Here is a 22,249-nt window from a genome sequence, read left to right as displayed (position 1 = left end):
GACTTGGTTTGGAGTCCACACCTAGGAATAATAATAATTATAATAATAATTATATGTTTATATATACTATTTACAGACTCAAAAACGCCATGCTGTAGCTTCTCCTAAAATTATGAAAAACCTCCAACAATGTATTAAAATAAATGTTGAATTTAAGATAGCACTTGTTATTTTTCCATAAATGGCCTGTCGTCTTAATTTTTTTTTTTGTCAGAAATAAATCTAATATCACAAACACTTCACCACAAAAAAAAAAAAAAAAAAAGCCAGGGGAACTTGTCATGCAGGAGGTCTTGTGGATGTTGTCACTACTGGCTAAATATCAAAGAAAGTCAATGTCTTGAAAAATAATTAAAAAACTGTTCTTGACAGGAAAAAAAGAAACACAAATATATCAGAAGAATTTTTAGACAATCCACTTGGCCTTTTTCGTTCTTCAAAACCGAATGTGTTCAGAGGACCCGGGAGAGCCTGTCCTCTGTAACAACCTCCTGTGTCCTGCACCTGTCAGTCGCTTCCTTGGCTGGTTACAGCTGCTTGTCACTCTCCTTCTTCAGCCGGCTGTAATGAAGGAAACACACCAAGTATTAACAATGGGAAAATCAAAGGCACACACTCACATTATATGAATGTTTCATAGTCTCATTTTTGACCTGTAGTAGTCCTCCTGGCCAGGCAGTGGTCCTCCGTGCATGTGATGGTGTCCATGGAGCCACTGCTGCTCCATGGCCAGCCTCTGGAGCTCAGCTGACTGGGCATGCATGGCCTGTAGCTGGTGGGCTGCAGACATGGGTGGTGGCAGACCTCCTGGTAGGTCCCGTGGGTATGGGGTACCTGGAGGAGGAGCAAGCAAAAAGACTTAATCAGGTGGTCTGGCAAAGCTCAGACTGTTAGCTTGAACATGACTGTATTGTTAATGAGAGCTGATATTGGCTGAGACATTACCGAAGACTGGGTGGCGCAGCATCTCGTGTTCATGTGGCGGCTGGCCGAGGAGAGGGTTGGGGATGGCGCCGGGTGGGTAAGGGAAGCGGGCCAAGTGAGGTCCAGCTGCCAGGGGATCTACTGCCAGTGGGTGGGCCCCGGAACCTGGAGGACACACAAGACATTCACCACCACCTTCTGGGTGTCAGAGTCTTAGGGTCAGGGCACACTCATATCAAGACATTGCATTATACAGGCATTAATGATACACATAATGCTACTTCTCTCAAGGCTGACCTAAAGAGTGCAGTAACTGCTTTTCAATATTTATCTACTGCTTTAAGCCAATCTCATATGTCAATGCTGTACATTTCAGCAGAGAGAATAAAATGTGAGGTAGAGTTTCAGATCATATGGTAATCATTTTAAACTAGAAAACATCAAAGTGGAATTAGTCCCTTTTGCTCACTCTTTACTGTGATGAGAGAAGTATTATAACTGATTTACATGCAACTTCATTAAATTACAGAACACCAACTGATACCCTCTACTGTATATTAAAAAGACACTTAAATAATATTAACTTGCTAAAAAGATGCTTTTCAAAAATATTTTGATTGTGGCACAAATTCAAAAACTTTATATTTTTAATGCCCCCATTAAAAAAAATTGACCCTAGCATCCATTTTTGTTTTATCCAAAGTCTTCATGCTATTTCTGTTTGGATCCAAAAACTACAGCATCTTGAATCAGTTACAGTTAAACTGTGGAGTGCCCCAAGGTACTATTCTTGGTCCTCAGCAATTTTTGAAATGTATTTACTAGTGTTTAAAATAGGTCTTTGGCTTTTCTTGTGCCAATACTAAAAACCTCCCTTTACATATCAAAATGTGTAATTATATAAATATTCACAAAAACACCAATACCACACAAAACAGTCAAAACTAGGCTAAAAAATACATTCATTTACAAAATTCACTGTGATAACTATATATAAAAAAACCAATGCACAATCAAACATGCTGAATGTGTCTGTAAAGGAGCATGGACAAACTGTATTACTGGGAACTTTGAGATTTATTAATGAATTTTCCCACTTATAAATTACAAAATAACCACAACTAAGAATCACAAGGTGATTTATTTCTGCCTCAACTGCTATTTGGCACTAGGTGTACAAGGCAGGCAGTGCAACGTTTGAAAAATAGTTGCAAGAGAGCAAAGAATATTTTTCATAAAGTCAAACATGATGGATTTGGTTCTCTTTCTGTCATTACAGCTTGTCATGTAATCTAACTGATTCCTGCTACTGGTTAACGCAGCTTAGTGAGGAAAAGGGAGTGCCTGGTTTGATGCAAGGCATCTTCCTGCTAATGCAAACACGGCAGAATCATTGTCAAATGAGACTGAGATCATACAAGGATCTAAATCACGTGTCAAACTCAAGGCCCACGGGCCACATCCGGCCCACGAGATCGTTTTATATATTTTTTTAATGGCCCGGCGATATGAAGCGCCGATAACACACAAACTACAAATCCCATAATGCAGTGCAACAGCTGCCTTACCGAACGATAGGCTACGTGCGATCATTCCAACGTCAATTACGTCAGATCAATCAAGTGTCTGTTGATATATACAACCCTAAATTCAAGTCAAAGCTAGCCCCTAACAATGGCCAAGAGAAAAGTTGATTCTGAAAACAGAGCCTTTGAAAAGAGTATATGTTTACTGACATTGCCGGTAAACCCGTGTGTCTTATTTGTGGAGCTAATGTGGCTGTAATTAAGGAATATAACCTAAGACAGCACTACGAGACAAAACATCAGGACACGCTGAAAAACGTGAATGCAGAGCAGAAGCTACAGAAGGTAGAGGAGTTGAGGAGGAATCTGACATCACAGCAGACGTTTTCACCAAAGCGAAATCACACAGTGAAGCTGCTGTGAAAGCAAGTTTTATTGTGGCAGAGGCGAAAATCAGCCCGGACATTTACCGAGGGAGAGTTTCTAAAGAGCTGCATGATGAAAATGTGCGACGGCTTGTGTCCAGACAAAAAGCAGGGGTTTGCAAATGTAAGCCTTAGCAGAAATACGGTTGCTGATTTTAAGTTCAAGTTTATTTATTTTGCAATAATATTGTATCCTGTCTGTTTCAAATCATATTTATGTTCAAAAAATGTTTAGTTTTAGTCTGTTCAATAAATGTGTATCCTGTTCGGCCCGCGACCTAAAGTGTGCTTTGAGTTTTGGCCCCCTGTGCGATTGAGTTTGACACCCCTGAACTAAATCATGCTCACAAAACGATGTATCATGCAACCCTAGAAGCTAATATTATTGGGAATAAAATAAACTGCTGTGACAAAATGGTTGCTCTCATACAAAGAAAAAAGTACAAAAATATTAACATTACTCACAAGTAACTGTTTGTTACTGCTCATCATTTGGCAAAGTTTAGTTTCCCCAAAACAAAACAATTTTTAGGACTAAAACTGTTCCAATTCATTATAAATTTCATTGGTTGAACAGTAACTTTAACAGTGATACAGTGGCATTGATTTATATAAGCAGGGCTTTCGTTTACCTTGGTGAAGGGGATCTTGCTGGTGAAGGTGGAGATGCGAGTGAATATGCGAATGCTGGTGGTGGTGCGGCGTAACATTGAACATCTGTAGACGAGCAATGGGGTCGTTGGCCACTGTGGCCATCCGCTCAGCATGGAGTCTCTCTGCAGCCAACCTCTCTGGGTAGCTCATTTCAGGCCGCAGCTGGGGCCCAGCGAGGGCCAGCCGTTCACGCTCCAATGGGTTCAGGCCCGGATGGAAAGATGCGAAATGGTGAGGGCCAGCCATGGGGGGCAACGTGATGGGACCATGCCGGGCAAAGTGCTCCATTGGGTTTGTAGAAGGGTGGAGTGTGTCCATCTCTGGAGGTTTAACCTCAAATCCAGGTTTCATCCTTTCCCTCAGTTCCCTCTCGCGAATTTCCCTCTCACGCATCTCCCGCTCTCGCAGCTCGCGCTCCCGCATGGCTGGGTCAGCGTTATACAAGCTGGGCATGTGATAGGCCAGCAGCGGGTCCGCAGGGTTGAGGGACACAAAAAAAGGGTGGTTTCGATTGGTGGGGGACATGACGTGGGGGCGAGCGTACTCGCTGAGGGTGCGCAGGGCAGGGGTATCAGGGCCAATGTAGGGAGGCACAGCTGCAATCGTAGTGGGGGGGCCGTCAAAGGGAGGACGCATGTGGGCAGGGCCGGCCATCTGAGGTTCACCCATTCTGCTTTCATGAGAGGAACTAGAGGCTTTCTGTGAAGGAGAAATACCATGTTTAGTAAGATTCAAAAGAAAAAAATATAACCGCTGCCAAACAAAAGGGTGACAAAAGGAACCACTCACCGCAGCTCGCTCTGCTTCCTTTTCTCGTTCCCGCTCCCTTTCTCGCTCTTTTTCCCTCTCCCTCTCTCTCTCCTTCTCTTCTCTTGCTTTCTGTTCTGCTTCCCTCTTGGCTTTCTCCAAAGCTTCCTCTCGCTTCTTGGCCAGTTTAGATGAAGCCAGAGGAGTGAAGTAGAAATCTGTCCTAGCACACGAGTTGTAACCCCGGTCCAGATGCTTGTAGAACCTGCAGTCAGAGTAGAGAAAATTCACATAAAAAACATTCGACATTTACTTGGAAAAACCAGCTGATGATCTAGTTCATAACTTTATACTCAGTATAGGCTGCAGCCATGATATTGCTGTTTAATTTTGCATGCTGGCAAAATAATGTCCCATTAGATGAAATTGTATTATCTTACACTGGTCCATTATTTAAAAGGAAACAAACTCTCCTAGCATTCACGTTTGCTGCTACACTGAGTATGCATTAAGATTCTCATTGTTATTCATTGGCAGCCTGAGAGCCACTTAAGCACAAAGCAACTATAGATACTCATATTCAGATGCCATGGTTCAGTCGCATCTCATTGTAATTAATCTCGCTGCTGCTCATCCACGATAATTCCTAGTCATCAGCCACTCAGAGCTCAAGGCTGAATGTGGCATTGGATTCCTGTTCTGCTAAGGCTATTCAATTTGTTGCCTACTTCAAAGCCATAAAACCTGAAGAAAGAGGCTCTTTGTTGTTGGATGTGTCTGAGAGCTAATCAGCATCCCCAGACATGACAGCAGCTCAACAGGCTACCGATAAATAACAGCCTGTGCAGGTGTATGTTGGTCTATTTTTGAGATACTGTGGGTAGAAATTGGTGTTTGGAGACATACCGTGCTGACTGGCTGGCGTGGCTTGGAGTATTGACGACAGTGGGCTCTTGCACAGGTGGGAGTGCCGGGCCTGGGCCGGCACAAGTGACTGAGGCAGGGAGTGGCATGGAGATGGAGGAGGATGGAGTGGAGGAAGATGGAGGCTGTAAGCCAGGCATAGCGTTTGACGAGGATGGGGGAGGGCCAGTTGGAGGTAGAACTGTACTGAAAGCATGAGACGAGAACGCTGGATGCGGTGGGCCGTCAGGGTGAGAGGCCGCTGCGGAGGGCGGCAGTGGAGGAGCTGGAGGGGGTTGATGGCTGGCTGATGATGGGAGGCTCTGGGACTGGGTGAGAACTGGAGGCTGAGCTGGGGGAGGCTGAAGCTGCTGCCCCTGGGGCATGAGCTGAAGGGGAGGCGGGTGTGCTGATGGAGGATGATGGGTAGATAAAGAGCTGAGGGGCTTGAGGGCAGGTGGTGGAGGCAGGTTTGAAGGCATCTGAGGGAATGGAGGGGCAGACAAGTGGGGTGGGTGTTTGTGGGACAGTGGGTTGGGTATCTGAGGGATGGGTGTGGTTGGTGGGGGCTTGATGTGAGGCATGGGCATTGGGGCAGGTGGCAGGGGCTGCTCTCTGGGAGGCTGGCCTCCACTCGGTGCAGATGACTGGGACTGAGGAGGAGGCGTGTGTGGCCTCTGCTGTGATTGGCCAGAGATTGGTGGGAGTGGGACCTGAGTCTGGCCTACAGGGAAGCCCTGAGGGGGCATAGAGTGAGGGTGAGGCATGTGTGAGGGACCAGGCTGCAGTGGATGTGGCATGGGAGGCATGGGACCATGATGTGAGGATGGAACCGGGGGGCCAGGAGGCGGAGCCTGAGTCATAGGTGAATGTGGAGAGGGAAGCCTTTGAGGGTGTAGGGATACTCCTGACTGGATGATAGACATTGCGCCTGTCTGGGGCAGAGGCTGGGAAGGTAGAGAGGAAGAGGCCACTGTGGAGGAGACCTGTGGGGGCAGTGAGGGGGCTGAGGTCGTAGAAGGAGGAGGTGCTGCAGAGGCAGCTGAAGTGCCTGGCTGACACTGGATAACCGGAGGGTGCTGGCTCTGCAGCAGCTGCTGTTGCTGGGCAGAGGAGTCTGAGTCGCTTTCATTGTCCTGGGGGCTGGGGATGCTTGGGGAGGAACTCCGGTTATCTTGGTCAATGTCTTTAGGATCGCTACTAAGTTCCTCATTGATGCTTCGCCCATCAGAGCTCTCGCCCTCTCCCTCCCCTTCCCCTTCGCATTCTGAGGGCGAGTCGGGCCGACTCAGCTCCTGTGATACAGAGGAGAGAGAAAGATGAGTATCATGACACCAAGTATGCATTCCACCCAAACACATATAGAAGAAAAAACCAAAAACTGCAGACTCACTTGTGTTTTAGACTTTTTGGCACTGGCCCTCTCGGACTCCTCTGTATCTGAGACTCCCTTTTCTCGTTGCCGTTTGGTACTCTTCATAGGTGAAGGAGCCTCCTCTTTAATTTTCTGTGGAGATAAAGCAAAAGAGCCCTTAGGGTACATTTCACAGAGATGTGTGCATAGAAAAACAAGGTCTTAATGAATCTAAACTGTCTTTACCTTGCTTGGCTTCTTCATGGACTCTGTCTTGCTATCAGTACTGTCAGTACTTGCCGCACTAGGTGAGGTACGTCCGCTGGAGCGCAAATCCTCGTTGGTTGGCGAGGCTCGGCCATCGGGACTGGCTGTCTGCTTCTTACGACCACTACGTAGAGTTGACATCTGTTGACAACCAAACAGGCTCGACATAAATCATGACATATTTTAGAGCTTCAAGTAATTTGGATAGATGAATTTAAGATGGACATACACTATATATTACAAACTCATTTTGATTGCTTCCATCAAATCAAATATATGAAACAATGCTCGCCAAAGCTGTCCCTGTAGAGATGCTAAGCTTATTGCTTTGTAGTCTGCATTACTCCAGCTGTAACTGGAGGTTATGGTTCCTGAAGGTGAAAATAGAGGAATAGATGTGGAGCAGCAGCGTGTGCGCACCGAGCCTCGGTTCCGTCGAGTCCTCATGCTATGCTTCCCGCTGAGTCCATCCTCTTCCTCTTTGACAGGTTTGAACATAAATGGCGGCGGGTCCACAGGCTTCTCAATGGGGGGCAGCTCACCGTACTTCTTGAAGTGAATGCGGCAGTCTGTGCACAGCAAGATGTTCTCCCGGCCCCCGTGGTGCCAGTCCTTCGAGGCTGAGAAAAGCCATTTACAGTTGTGAAATAACACATTCTCACAGTTTGTGAAAAGTACAAACACAAAGAAATTCTCGCAACTACAGTGATACTGCCAAAATACACCTCTAATAAGATAACTTGCAATTTTAAAGCAGAAGCGGAATCAATGAGAGTATACAACTCTGTGCTCTAAATCATTTTTGTACTCAAGCTTTGTATAATATACTAACAAGGTCTATATGGCTTAACATTATAAAGCCAAAGTTAATTAGCCAGACTTGTTGTGATGGCAGTGTGATCAGATGGGAGCCTGGCACTGAGAGCCAGCTGTGTGGAAAGAGAGAAAGGATAATGAGGAGGAGAGAGTGAATGAGCTGTGGGCTCATGTTTGATTTGATCAAATTAGTCCTGACATCTTCTGATGCCCATCTGTCACACAGCACTGTGTTGTTCAGGCTCACCCTGATCCCAGTCAGGACAGGAATAACCTAGCAAGTCCGTATGACAAGTGTCTGTAAAAGGAAGATGGTGTCTTACTGGTAGTAAAACAGTGGCGGCAGGCGTATCCCTTCAGCTCCTGTTCGCTGTCTTCACTGTCAAAGTCATCTTCACTGGCTGAGCTGAGGTCCACTGGAAGAGAGAGAAACAAACCCACTTCACAAATATTGGTCTAACAGCAAAATATATTGGGTCATGCCACCCTCTTTCCTCCTTGACTGTGGACAAATATACATACAGAACTCGCTGGAGGGCGGCCGCGAGGGAGTGTTGACAGGAGTTGAAGCGGTTCGCGTCTTGATGCGGCGGAAGACGGGCTGGCGGCGGTGTCTGCGGTGAGCTCGACAACTGGCTGCCTCGGGGGTCTTTTTCCAATAGTAGTAGAAGGTAATTAGCTCTCCCTAAAATTAAACACAAAAGGAATGCTGTTTAAACAGGCAAATATATCACAAGAACATAAACAAAATGCATTTGCAATGAGGTCAAGGTGTGACTTGACTTTACAGAGGTGAGTGAATAAAAAGGAATCGAGGTGTACTTGTCAAAGTTGTTGACAAACTGTAAAACAGTCACTGTGAAATAGCTGCAGTTAGGTTGAATAAAATATGCGGAAAAACAGACATTAGCAGTCGACATAGAATTTCACAGTGAAAGGCCGGGTCGCTCCATGCCAGGATTTGTAGGTGGCCGGACATGTTTGTGCTGCGGCCCTGTCTGTCCCAGGATTAACCAAGGAGGCTCACTGAATACAGGGATATTAGGATCAGTGCATTGGTGGCTGGCTGGGTGGCAGGAGCTTGAATGGGAACAAAAGAGCATGTCAGGCAGAGCTTTGGTGCTACAAATAGGGAGTGAAATGGCTCCTCACGCCTTCACTGGAAGAGTCAATTGAACTTTAATCAAACATTCGGAGGGGCGCGCTCGCAGCGAGCGAGCTGGATAAATCCAGTGTACAAAAGGTCGCCAGGAAATCAATACCCAACTGAAACATTAACACATGCAATCATGGACCAGAAAGCGCTTTGCCGAGGAAGCCTGTGCATAGTAACTGCTGCTTTCTCTGGCCATACTCATAATAGGCAACAGGAGTCAGGGACAATAATGTACAATAGCTTCCTGTGGGGCTTTTCTCCCCCTCTGTGAACTCTCACTTGTTACTGGTCCTCCACTAGCTCCATAACAAATTCATGAAGGTGTGGTGTCGGGTGAGCAGTAAGTCACCTGTAATCTTTAAAGCACAGCAGGCAGCCATCTACTGTCTGAAGTCTGTTAAACTGCTGTTCAACAAAGCTCCCAGGGTTTAATGGCTATTGATTGTTTTTCCTTCTCCGCTTCAGCTGAGAAACTTGACATAAATTAGTCAGGGCATTGCTCTCTAAAATGCATTAACAGCTTTTCAGCAACAGCTAAACATCTTCTATCAAAATGTCCTGAAACAAACACTGGTGGACAGCTCTAAATAGCTATAAAGAGCTTCTCACCCACTCCTCGTTTAGAATGAGAGAGAATAACACCGTAACAAAGCTTGCAATTTGAAAGCATAATGAAACATAAAAGTAACTGCAGCTTTAATTTCTTATCTCATGAAACACAGAACTACTTGAGGCTTGCTGGTTTCTTGATGTTTGCTGTGAGAAAACAGGTCAAAGATCAGCCAGTGGTTGTTCTTTTATCTCCAAGTTGTGCGACTAGCTGACATTAGGGAACAATATTGTTATGCTGTTCTCAATCACTGCGTGATTGGCAGAAAATGCCTGGCTTAATGGGCTTAGGCCAGTTTAATAAGATCTCCCTTCATGTGGCTCTTAGGGGAAAGTCATATCTCCCAGAGCCTGCAGGACTCCATCTTATCAGGCAAAGCAGCGCTGGGAACACTTAACTGAGGGTGTCTGAGCTCAGAGAAACCTTCTCACATTTCAGGGATAAATTAAGGTACTGTGCTGTGTTATGGTAAAGCCATTGCTCTAGCATTTACCTGTCCCAAGCCCCACAGCTTGTGCTAGGTTCTTTGAAACCTCAGCAGATGAGCACATCTGGAGTAATGGTATGAATTCCACAAGCAGCACAGACATATTAGTAGGAAAACGCAAAGACCGCTTGAACAAAGAGGATTTACTTTTTACTTATGGAACTACAAATAACCCTGAAAACACTAGTCTTTGTCCACACTCAGAGAAAGAACAGAGCAGCTGATTACTGCTCTATTAAACTGCCGTGTGCTTGTGCATCTATTTCAGGCGGTAAAGGAACTGAACTTTCAAGTCGTTTCCTGCGCGCCTCCCTCTTCAGCTTGGCCGGCCAGTTGGGAAGGCAGGGCGCAGGTGGTAACTGAGCGAAGGCAGGCATCCTGATGTGAAATCTAATTGAAATGTGCAGATCAAAAGTGTTGAGTGGTGCCGAGCACTGGCTTTGCTCTGTGCTTAATGACCGTTCTCAGCAGTGCCTCTCTGTGTCCTCGCTGCAGGCTGACAACTACACGGTCTCAACAACAGCTTGGCAGACACAAGGAAAGGTCACCCTGCCTCTCCATCACTTACACTGTGTCAAGCACCATTACATTAGGCAGGGGCTAATGAAAACATTAACTTGGGCTTTTGAATGGGAATTAACAGGTGCAGCGATGAGCCAGATGTAAATGGAAAGATGAAAACAAAAGGAGTGGCTTTACAAATATGGCACTAATCTGCTGAGCTGAAAAGTTATTTCTGGTAAAGGAGCTGAAAAAAAAGCTCTTTAAAATTAAATAAAAATAAAGCTTTTTGTAAAGTTTGTTATATATGTTGTCTTTAAGTTCAAAAACACATTTAGAACACAGTCACGTTGAGAGAAGATTCGTACGCATGAGTGAAGGAGTGTGGACAGGAGTTATATATGATGTCTGTGAGTGAAGCACAGCTGAAATGAACATGGCATTTTTGTCGCTGCAAGAGGCTTTGTGCGTGTAAATTAGTGTCAAAGGGAGATTGACGGATTACCTCTCCGAGCCGGCCTGCATGTCAAATTTTGTTCCTCTGAAGTCACATACGTCCAATCTCTCACACCGACTGTGCTCCTCTCTATCAGTCACTTTGTCATGCTCCCGTATACCCACAGCAACACTATTACTTTAATTACCTTGTGCTTCTTCCTCCTGATTGGCTGCTTAGCCAACAAAGTCTGTATGTACTTGTTGAGGCTTCTGAGTAAAATTGCCATTTCTTCATGAAATGAAGACGGTAAACCAGAAAGATTTCCATGCACCTGTATCTAAAACAGTTCGCTGTTGTCTGGTAGGAAAAATAAAATCACACACTTCTAGACTGACCCTGGACTCCACACCATAATTTTCCCCAGCCCACTAAATCACTGCAGAGCAGCACACAGTGTCCTGCTGCTCCGCAGAACATGAGATAATGACAACATAAGCTCAGTATTATGAGGCTTTTTAGACCGCTTCCATCTGCAGGAGCTTTCTGGATGGTGGATTATCTGACAAGGAAAGGGCTTACCGTCCTATCACAACACTCAGGGCTTCCTTTCCAGTTACTGCCACTTAAAATGGTCGTCCACATACAAGTATGCATGTGTGAAATGGAAGTCGAGTTCAAGATTATGTACCGCAATATTTCCTTTACATTCAACCTAAGAAGTGCGGTAATTGTTTCATCTGCCAATCAACTTAATTTGTGATTGGCATAAATTATTTTAAAAATTAAACTGTGCTCGTGTTGGCATGTAGATTAAGATATGTAGATACATCATTTCTTCTAACCTAGTCATTCAAATGAAATGGGATGTCTGCCATACCTGTGTTCATTTCTTCAATAAAAATACTGAAAAATATTTGTTAATGAAAACAAGACAAACCAAACAGGCCACCTTTGTAACCAAGAACTATGATGTAATGTTTCATATTTTTTTCACAGATAAAAATTAAACACTAAAGTCAAATATAGATATATGGAGATTAAGTAATTACCATCCCAATACAAAGTATTATTCAACAACCTGCTGCACAAACTGCAGCTCCTGATGAGTAAAACAGTTCCTTGCACTACCCAAGACGTCGTGTTTAAAGGCTGGTTTAGCCACTTGACCTGTTGCACTACGATTAATAAGAAGCATCTTAGATTTAGCAACCTTCTGTGTGTCATCTGATGGTACCGGTGCCTGAAGAGAGTTCATAAAGTGTATTTGATGACATTCCGCTAAGAATCAGACAATGCAAAAAAAACAAAAAACAAAAAAATAACAACAACCCTCAAGTCAAACTGAAAGTGCAGGCAGCACGCCGACGTTTATGAGAAAAGATAATAGAACACAAAGTACTGTGGATATGAAAGTAACATTAACATAACTTTCAGTCTTTTCTGTTGCTATCCACAGTAAATTCCTGGATTCATTTTAGTAATCACTGATCTAAATCTTCCTCTAGACGTCTACTACAGAAATATAGCTTTTAATGCTATCTGTCAGTTTGGCGTCTCCTCTCAAGCTAAACCCTTTGAACAGTGTTTTAATCATAATGTGAGTGAATCTAGCTGCTGAATCACTCGGTGCTCTGCAGAGCAGAGCGACATGGACACTGTGTGTGTGTGTGTGTGTGTGTGTGTAAGTGTGAACAAACAGCCTTTTCCCACTAACCTCACCACAGGAGGAAAGAGTAACCATGGTAACTGTACACAACAAAGATGGTGACGTCTTTAGCTTTTGTTAACTAAGAAAAAGCAAAAAATTTGACTAAGCGGAATTTTTATTTTCAGCAAAATAAACTAAATGAGGTGCAAACAAACAACACTGCTATGTATTATCTTTAAAATCCTTTACAGTCAATTATCAATTGTATAATTCATAAAAATTATCATTCGGTTTTATACTCTCTTATGTTCTTGCCTGTAAGAGTTAGACTTAAGGTTAACCATAAAACCTCTACAGACTACAGTATAATTGTGGGTGGGAGTGCAGGATTCTTCACTGGGCTTGGTGGTCCTGTGTGCGCTGGGCTGAAGGCGAAGGCTAAACTCATGTATTTACACCCTCATCCCCTCTCAGGCTCAGGCCTGAACAGATGGTTTCTGTTTTTCCTGGCAGATTTGTGACAGAGCCACAAAAGGCCTCTGCTTTGACATGAAGCCAAACGGTTAAGGCCGTTACTGGCAAAAGCAGGGGAAGGAGGAGAGAACAGCGGAGAGCTGCGGAGAGGGAGGGAGGGAGGGCTGAGCATGGAGGAGAGCCGAGAGGGAGGAATAAAGAGCCAGCCGAGGATAACAATGGACAGTCAACACTGAATCCTACTGCAAGCCTTCCGAAAAACTCTCGACAAATACAAATCTCAGCTAAAAACATAAGGCAATTAAAGCCAGATCTGGGGGAACGAAGAGAGCAGGGAGCGTGTGATTTCTGGGTTCTGGTGGCCGATAGCGAGCTGTGTAAACATCCATTAGTGCAGCATGAACCTGTGCTCCGCCTACTTCCTTCACAATCCACAGCCAGATGAGAGAGGATTGCTTCCTGATTCATTTCAGTGAGGTGAAGGGGACGTGTTTCTCTGAGCTAAATCAAACCAGGACTTAATTATGTATGGGCTCAACCCCTGGGCTTAATATTCTTCACTGCCTGAGACAGGCTGCACAGTGTTGAGTTTCAGTGAGCGGGGATTGGCTTTTCTATCATCCTTATACTGTAGGGGGGTAACACTGTAAATGTTCGAGCAGTTAGTGCAGGTCAGAAGTCTACAGAGCCATTTAACATGCTCTGAGGTGAAAATGTGCAGGTTTGTGCACGTGAAGTCACTCAGTGTTCTTATTAAAGCATCTGTAACCTTTCAAGGATAAAGAGGCCATACAAAGTATACCCTGAAATTTGAAATGACCAGGTACTAGTCACAATTTATAGATGAGACAGTTTTGGATTTGTAAAACCTTAAAATTGAATTAAAATTAATAAAATAATCAAGACTAAATATAAATATCCCTGTAACATACCATGGTACCTGGGGGAATACCAGGTGAAATTTTTTTTATTTAAATTATTATAGTGGTGTCCTCTTTACACTTAGTTTTATGAATTTACTGCGAGCTCTGAAAGTTTTTTATTCTCCTTTCTGAATTGGTAGTTTCTGAACAAAATCCAGTGCTTTTTAATGTATCTTTTAATCCTATTGCTCAAGTTGTACAATCCACACTGGGGAATAAAACCCAGAGGTCAACTATTTGGAATCTGTCACACATCTGTAGTATATTCAAAAATAGACTTATAGCACAGTGATGCCTTGAAGCCCATGGGCAGATGATGACTGCAGCTGAATAGTAAGGGAACCTTGGCTGGAGCAGAGTGCATGTGAAAGGCAGTTAAACAGACAGCAGTTCCCTGCTGCGCCGAGCCTTTCTGCTGCAGAATGACTGAATAAGCTCTGCTTTCACAGGTCAGGGATGCACACGCTGAAGAATCAGCACACATGTTTTTCCTGCTGTAAGCGCTTTTGCCAATGAAAGCACACAGGATGGCAACAGTGCCTTTTTTTTTTTTTTTGCAGTTTTTCAGGGTGGGGTGGGGGGGGGGTCCTGGGTGTTCTGCTGATAAGCTAGTCCCACAAAAACCCACAACATGAAGTCTACCAAAGAACCCAATTACACAGGGAGTTCTGGCTCTCTGGGCTCCATCTATTAGGCTAAAAGAAGATTTTGCCTGCACTCAGCTGCATTAAATTGCCTGTGGTCTGCTAAAAGAACATCAACACATACTGGTCAAGCTTCCATCAGCCGGCAGCGATTTTGCTGCCTAAACAAGTTATATCATTTACCAAACACAGAAGCTGTTTTGTCACACCACCTACAGCTGCTGCCAACTGGACCAGGCCCCTGTAGTTTGTAGCTGGTTTAATTAGTGCTTGAACCAAAGTATTTATAATCACACTCTTCCCTAAGGTTCTGGCTGCTAAGCTGAAGACATTGCAATGAATTCAATCTGACGTTTGTACAGACTGTACCAGGGCAAACATCTGTTGTGAGGTGGTGCTGAGAACACTGTTCGCCTGTTGGCCAGCCTGTGTAAATGACAGGACCTGGGGTGGGGCGGTGGGGCTTCTCTTTTCTCTAAGAGAACAAGATCCTGCAAGAAGCATTCAGTTTCCTGGTTGATTTCTGCACCAACAGACGAGGCAGCGTGACAGAGCTCAGGTTACCCGTACGCCCTGACATACAGTCACAGTGACTTTGTGGCCTGCCCTGTTCTGTCACCTGCTACAAATCAAAAGCCAACAATAAACACAAATCATAAGGGGCTGCTAAATAAAGACACAGGCATTACTGAGAATTTCAGATCATTGCTGCTACTTGTCCAGGTGTTGAGGGCACTTCTTTGACTTACGACTAACACAAATCAAATACATGCTGTGGCTTCATCTGGGTTTGCTTTTCTAACACGCTGCCACTGCAGCTTTGTCTTTTCCAGCTCCATGTCACAACAAAACAGGAACCACCAGCATAAATACATCTTTACGTTTTTAGGACTTGCAGCTAATGGACCTGCCGACTGTCTTACATAATGTAAATAAACCAGGATTTTATTTACTTGTATATTTTAATTTTCCCATGACTTTTACTAATTATCACTAAAATAGAATTAGGCGATTAGTCATTAGTATTTCTCTGCCAGTATACGTCTGTTAACATTTAAAAATGAAGTCAGAAGAGAACAAAGAACAGGATACAGATTTGGAAGAAAACTGATAAACATATACACAGAGTCCAAGCTTTTGTTCTACAAAGCATTGAGTATATTAGATTATAGTTGCTTTGAGTTCTATTGTGACACAATTGTTACGATTTGTAAAACCAAAATATACTGATCTGTGAGTATACAGGAAAATAATTTCTTGTGTTTCCATGCAATTTATAATCTCTCTCATAGGGCACTAACTGTACTGAAAACAATTTTAAGCATGAGTTGATTTTGCAGTAAGGTTATTTTTAAACTCAGTGATGCATATTTCAGAACAGTGAAAAGGAACTGGTGACTGAACGTTGAAAACATGTCCCTAAAATAGTACAATGAACATTATTTGCATACGAATATCCTAACAGTTAATTTGTAAGTTAGTTGCTGTATCTTTTGCTACTAGTTAAATAGTCTTAGCTGTCTATGGAAATAAGCAACTGTCGATTTCCCTGTTGGGCTGTACAGCAACCAGAGCTGTAGCTGATACAAATCAGTTAGTAAATACTGTCTGTTGACAGCTCCTGAAAGTCCTCCAGTAAAAAACATCAGGCACAGAGGTAACTGTGATCTGCCATTTAAGCATACCAAGTTGTTTAAACAGCGAGCTCATGTTCCATTACGTCCTCTTTGGAATGAAGGAAATGGTGGCAGCAGAGCCAGTTTGCAGACAGTCAGACGACACACCCACTTCCCCCTTGGGCTTCATGTGATTTTATATAAAGCATTCCTGAGTGCTAGTCGGGCCTGGTGTGTTTACACATAACCGGGTGCTGCTTACCCTTAGCACTGGTTGTTGGAGCAGTGCTGGCACTTCAGGGGCAGCTCAGTTAACAGGCACTAGCAGGAGGGACCAGTGAGGGGCAGACACACTGTGCTGGAGCTGTGGACATCAGCCTGAGGGCTTTGTGCTCTGCACTCTAGCTCAACAACAGCGGTCTGGCCAGGACTTAGGACGGGAACACCCGCGTCTCTGCACCACGCTGCTTTGTCAAAAGACTTGTCATGCGAGTGGAGAACTGGTGATGTGCGTCTGAGAGCAGAGGTAATGGGGAAATCACAGTTGTTTCCCAGACCTAAAATATCTTTAAGATACTGGATGTGCTCGTGTTCCATAGATAGGATTTGGGAATGAGCAGGTAGAAAAAAAAAAATTGAGCCTTCTTCGGGGTATTGACTGGCACTCGCTCAGATCAGTCTGACAGCACAAAAATAAGTTTAGTCATAAGCAAAGAGTTTTTGTTTCCCTGTGTGACAACCCAGGCTTTTTAGCATCTATACTGAGCAAACGCCCCACCTTACCCTTTCTCATCTGGTCGCTGCTACCCTCCCCTTGCTCTCCCAGTCATTTTCAGCTCTTTTCATATGTTTAAAGGGCAGTTTATTTTCCATTTGCAGGAGGAAAATTAATCTCTCTCTCTGCTCTGTGGTGGTGGCAGGCCTAGATCCTGGAGGAGGTCTATTACCTCTGCTGCCAAGTAGACTCCCCCTCCAGGTTGAACTGCATTAATACCTCCTTTATAGCCAATCAACTGTACTAGTCATATATTTTAAACCCAGTAAAAAAATAACTGCAGAAACTTCTCTGAGGAAACTGCATTAACACACTTTAATCTCTTATTTAAGACTATTCAAATGGGTTTTAAGAAATTAAAAATGTATCACAAAGGAGGTGACACTGACAAGTTACCGAGTAAAACAGGGCTGACATATCCTTTGCTCGCAGCGGATAAGAACATGAAGCAGGGAGAGGTGTGACAAACACCTTTAATTTTCTTTTGATGTCTGTGTCAGCATTGTATCGGCACATTTCCAGCAGGAGTAGCCTCACAGAAACAGCAAGGTCTGCACTGTTTTATTAATCAGAATGCTTGAGCAAGAATAATCTGACAGCTAAGTCAGACGTGTGGAGGCCTTTGACGCAAACACGTACAACATGCAAACTGCAAACTGTAGTCAAGGCAAACATCAAGTGCTTTTCAAGCTCTCAGAGTCTGTCTTGTCCAGTTAAAAGAGAAAGATAATAGTAAACTGCTCCGAGTCAAAGTGTGTGTTGGTTGTGTTTTCTTTCCAACATCACAATCTCGTTTAATAAAGTTAACTGCTGTTAATCATTTTTAGACACAGATTTGACCCATTTGTACCATGAAACAGGTCACACAGTTGTTCAGTGATGATTAACACACTGGCACGTGCACACAATCACGCTCACAAACAGAGGGAGGAAACTGACAAGAGGAACATCCCTCCGCTTGTGTATATAAATAACACAATTACAAGAGTTCCTTAAAGTGTGACAAGCTGTTAAAACACCTTTGTGATTTAACCTTAGAACTATCAAGAAATAACATTTATCATGCAACAATAAAATATAAATGTAATCCTTACAATAGCCATAAACACACTGTCCTGCACCAAATTCATTTGTCAGTTTTACAACCTGCTTTCAATCGCAAATGGATCCTTAGTTATTTATGATTTCTGATGCAGTTCAATTTGTCTGTCATCCACAGCTGCAAAATAAAAAAGAAAATCACATTTTATATCAAAAACTCCAACTCTTTATGTATGTTTATCTCAAATTTATGTGATCAAAAATTACTAACTGGGTCTTTAAAAGAATTTCAGTTATGCTGCCTGTGTCTAGAACTCACAATCACACACACCCATAACTGTGTTCCCTTTAAATACACAACTGTTTGACCATCCATGTTTATTGTCAGAAGGCTCCTGTCATAACCCGAGTTAGCTGTTCTGAAAGTTGGTGAAAATGTAAAACACAAAAATCTCAAGAACTACTATAACACTTCAGCACAAATGTGAGACAAAGCAGGCTGCTCTCAGACCTGAGATCTGCTATAAACACAGTGGCTCACATCATATCTGCACAACTTGTTTACTACTTGCTAGCACAGGGTGCTAATTAATGTTCAGCATGTCACTGGTTAGGTTTAAGTGGCTGTCTGTGAAGTATGTTTTACCTTTTCTCTTCTCAGGTATAACAAGTATTTATTTTTAAATTTTTTCCAGACAGCCTGAAGCGAGATCTGATAATACTGCAGCACAGTTGTTGGCAGGCTGCACTTTCTTCTTCTCATTGAGGCCTCTGGTTAAAAACCAGTCATGCTGAAAATATCACACTAAAATCTTTATGTGTACCATGTTTTAGATTTAGTTTTAGTACAAATGACACACACAGAGAAAAAAGTTCAACAGTATGGAGGTAAACAAATCATCTTACTGTTTCTTTGTTGGGCAGCAGCTCTTTCCGGATCCTGAAGAAGTTTTTGCCGAACTGTCTCAACCCTTTAATGAAACGCTTCTGCAATTTTTCAGAGGGAGAGAGAGGACAAAAAAAAGAGCGTTAGTATCTCTGAAGTCAACTAAACTGCGACCACATGAAGTTACTGAATGCCACCACGACAAAAAAAACACAGCTTTCATTTCACTAGTCTGTGGTTGGAGAGGTCTGATGTGTGTCAAGAAAAACCTCTGTAGCCGATTCAACTCGGGAGCAAACACAGCCATGTCAGGGGAAAACGACTGAGGAAATGATAAGTCAGGAGGTGAGACACTGAGATTAATCTTATCTTTTCATGTGGAGACAAAATACAGTTAGACAAACACAACCTAATATAAACAGATACACAGCAGACCCAGGGATGAACACGACAATCGTACAAGTGAAAAGTTCAAAGTCAAAACCTGAACTTGAGTGTTGAAAATCAAGTTAACGCCTCACCGTGCACGGTGAACAGTTTCTATTTATGTCTGTACATTTTGGAGATTTTAGAAAACTGTGAAAATATGTCTAAAACAAAATCAACAAATACACCCTGACAAAACTAAAAGGAGCACAATGACAGAAATGGCTACTGCACGTCACATTTAATCTGACATGAAAACTGAAACATACCACTTCAGCTCAGTAAGCACAAACACATCAGAAACGCATAAATACCAAAGAGCCGAACAACCTAAATATATTTCTTCTCCTTTAAGAGCCACAGACTGCGAGCTATAAAAAGCGGAGGTTGAAAACATTCATAACCAGCGAAGCAGACACCAACAAATTTACTTTCTTGTTCCAGAGGCGAGCCCCGTTCCTCAGTGATCTCAACCAACCGTTTCCAGCAAGTAACTCCAGCAAAAGGCAGGGAAAAGTCCTTAAGGAGCACAGCACAAATCTCTACGGCCAGCCACAGGTAAAGGAAAATTCAGGGAGCAAATCCACAATGTCTTCGACGGTACATCGCTTTTTTTTTTATCCTTTTTTTTTTTTAACAAGCAAGAAATAGCTTGTCACTCTCTGCTCTTCCACTACAAAGGGGAAGGCTTTACATGTGATCTTTCTGCAAGAGAGACTCTGGTTTGCAGCAGGCTCAAAAACCCGGAGTGGAGTCCTGAGCTTCATGTGAGAGTCGGGCACTGCGCTCATTTCAGCCTGCTCTCGATCCTCTAGCACGGCACAAGCAGGCTTCATGTCTCTACCCCCCCCTACAGGGAAAAAAAAAAGCCCCAGCAACTGGCAACTGCTTGTTACTGAATAACCAAAGTTATTTCCTTAAGAGGAAACTGCAGCAGTCCTTTAAATGCATTCTGAGCTTGGGGTGAGCATGCACACAGAGACCTGGCAGCTGTAGAGGGGAGGCAGGCTGATACAATTTGTGTTGAGAAGGGTCTTGGACATGGTGGAAGGAGACAAGTGAGAGGAAAAACCTGACACAGAGCCCCGCCTGCCAATGCCATGTACAGTACGTTATGTAACCACAGATTTGTTTACATACTTGGCTTTAGTGGGGGGAACAAAGGCCAAATTTACAGAACTAACACACAGCAGTCTTTTAGGAGAAAAAAATTACAGCAGAGACAGAGCAGTCTATATCAACAACTGGAACGAATGACAGTATTTATCTCCATTACACAAGCAGACTCGGGAGTCTGAAGTTCTACAGTTCTCATGTATAATTGTGAGGAACAACACAGAAAAGTGTAAGCCTCTGTTAAACCAGACTAAATACTTACAAACGAGGGGCCTGATCAAAAGCTAAAGGAGTTGACAGCTGAACAACAAGGCCCATCCTGTCATTGTCATGAGACAGAGGTGAATATGCATTAATCAGATTGAAGGTGTAGCAGTTGATTAGCCAGTAGATGGAGCCGTCTCCAACACAAGCACTCCCCTACACTGGACACCTGTGTCAAGCTACTTGAAGGGTTAAAAGTAGATTACTATCTGGTCTGTTGGTCAGACTTGCACAGGGCTCCATTTAGCAAGTGACAAGCCACTGCACAAATTCAAAGGCTCAGCATTACAGAATGTGTTTGACAGATGATGACCAGTGGTGGAAGAAGTACTCAGATCCTTTACTTAAGTACCAATACATAAGAGTTAAACTACTCAAGTCCTACTTAAGCAAGTATGAAGTCCATCCATCCATCCATTTTCCTCCGCTTATCTGGGACCGGGTCGCGGGGGCAGCAGTCTAAGTAAAGATGCCCCACCGGGGGAATGGGGGGGAGCCCGAGGCGTCCCCAGGCCAGCCGAGAGACATAGTCCCTCCAGCGTGTCCTGGGTCTTCCCCGGGGCCTCCTCACGGTGGGACATGCCCGGAACACCTCCCTAGGAAGGCGCCCAGGAGGCATCCGAAACAGATGCCCGAGCCACCTAAGTATGAAGTATTAGCAGCAAAACATACTTAAAGTACTAAAGGTAAAAGTATTGATTATACAGAAGGACATGTTTAACATTAATGTATATCATATTATTGAATTAAATTACCTGTGTATTATTGTGTTCTTCAAATTTAATGTTGCAGCTGGTAAAGGGGGACCTAATTTTAACTGGCTTAGCTCTGAATTTTCCACTAAAGACCAAGTCTTATGGATTATACTCATTTTATGTACTGATCTGGTTCTGAAAAGTAACTGAAAAGTTAGAAAATAAATGTAGTGGAGTAAAAAGTATAATATTCGCCTCTAAAATGTAGTGAAGTCCAAGTATGAAGTAGCACAAATTGAAATACTAATACAAATTCAAATACTCAAGTACAGATACCTCAAAATTATACTTAAGTACAGCACTTGAGTAAATGCACAGTTACTTTTCACCACTGGTGATGACAAGAGTACGGAAATATTGGAATCAAATAGTTGCTTCAAATAGGGTCATCACAAATGGGCACAGCTGCATGTGGATGTACAAATCTTTAACCTGAAAATTGGAATACATTTCCATGATGTATTTAAAGTGTCTATAGGAGCCACAGGATGAGTGTGCTGCTGCTTTATCTGACTTTTGAATCAATTCAACCTGCCTGTGCAGCCTGTGTCTGTCCTAATTATGTCACCTTAATTATGTTCCCCAACTGTACTATTTGCTCAGTCTGTCCGTCCATCTCCACAGAGATGTGTGCATGCTCCCTCTCTCCTCTGCTCCCTTCCGCTTTCTTTCTTTCACTGGCTCCCTCCCTCCCTCTCTACATGTCGGCTCCAGTTTAAGGCTCCATTTCAGCTGCCTGGGCTCACTGCTCTCCAGCCCAGCTAATAAATCATCCGCCAATCTGCTCCCTGAATCGCTCTGCCCCTGCTCCTATTGCTCCAGCCCTCCGTTGCTAGGCAACACAGCGAAGGAGGAAGGGCTGAGAGCGCCAG

General features: G+C 43.6%; 1 protein-coding gene across 6 annotated transcripts in view; it reads right to left on the bottom strand.

Moving 5' to 3' along the window:
• Positions 1 to 246: 246 nt before the first annotated feature.
• The window catches only part of rerea (arginine-glutamic acid dipeptide (RE) repeats a), a 137,578-nt gene continuing 115,575 nt past the window's right edge, over positions 247 to 22,249 (bottom strand). For 5 of the 6 annotated variants that reach the window (XM_020614862.1, XM_020614853.1, XM_020614879.1 and 2 more), the window contains 12 exons: positions 18,837 to 18,917; positions 8,139 to 8,301; positions 7,940 to 8,032; positions 7,221 to 7,420; positions 6,780 to 6,941; positions 6,573 to 6,686; positions 5,183 to 6,474; positions 4,319 to 4,541; positions 3,508 to 4,228; positions 946 to 1,119; positions 654 to 834; positions 247 to 561 (listed from right to left, as the gene is read on the bottom strand). In XM_020614862.1, coding sequence (XP_020470518.1) covers positions 528 to 561; positions 654 to 834; positions 946 to 1,119; positions 3,508 to 4,228; positions 4,319 to 4,541; positions 5,183 to 6,474; positions 6,573 to 6,686; positions 6,780 to 6,941; positions 7,221 to 7,420; positions 7,940 to 8,032; positions 8,139 to 8,301; positions 18,837 to 18,917 — 3,438 coding nt within the window. In that variant the 3' untranslated portion in view covers positions 247 to 527. The remainder of the gene's footprint in view (positions 562 to 653; positions 835 to 945; positions 1,120 to 3,507; positions 4,229 to 4,318; positions 4,542 to 5,182; positions 6,475 to 6,572; positions 6,687 to 6,779; positions 6,942 to 7,220; positions 7,421 to 7,939; positions 8,033 to 8,138; positions 8,302 to 18,836; positions 18,918 to 22,249) is intronic. The other variant, XM_020614887.1, reaches the window with a different exon arrangement.

Source organism: Monopterus albus, unplaced genomic scaffold, assembly GCF_001952655.1.
Source record: "Monopterus albus unplaced genomic scaffold, M_albus_1.0 scaffold6.1, whole genome shotgun sequence".
In the NCBI taxonomy this organism is placed as follows: Eukaryota; Metazoa; Chordata; class Actinopteri; order Synbranchiformes; family Synbranchidae; genus Monopterus; species Monopterus albus.
This window is presented reverse-complemented; position numbering and strand designations above follow the sequence as displayed.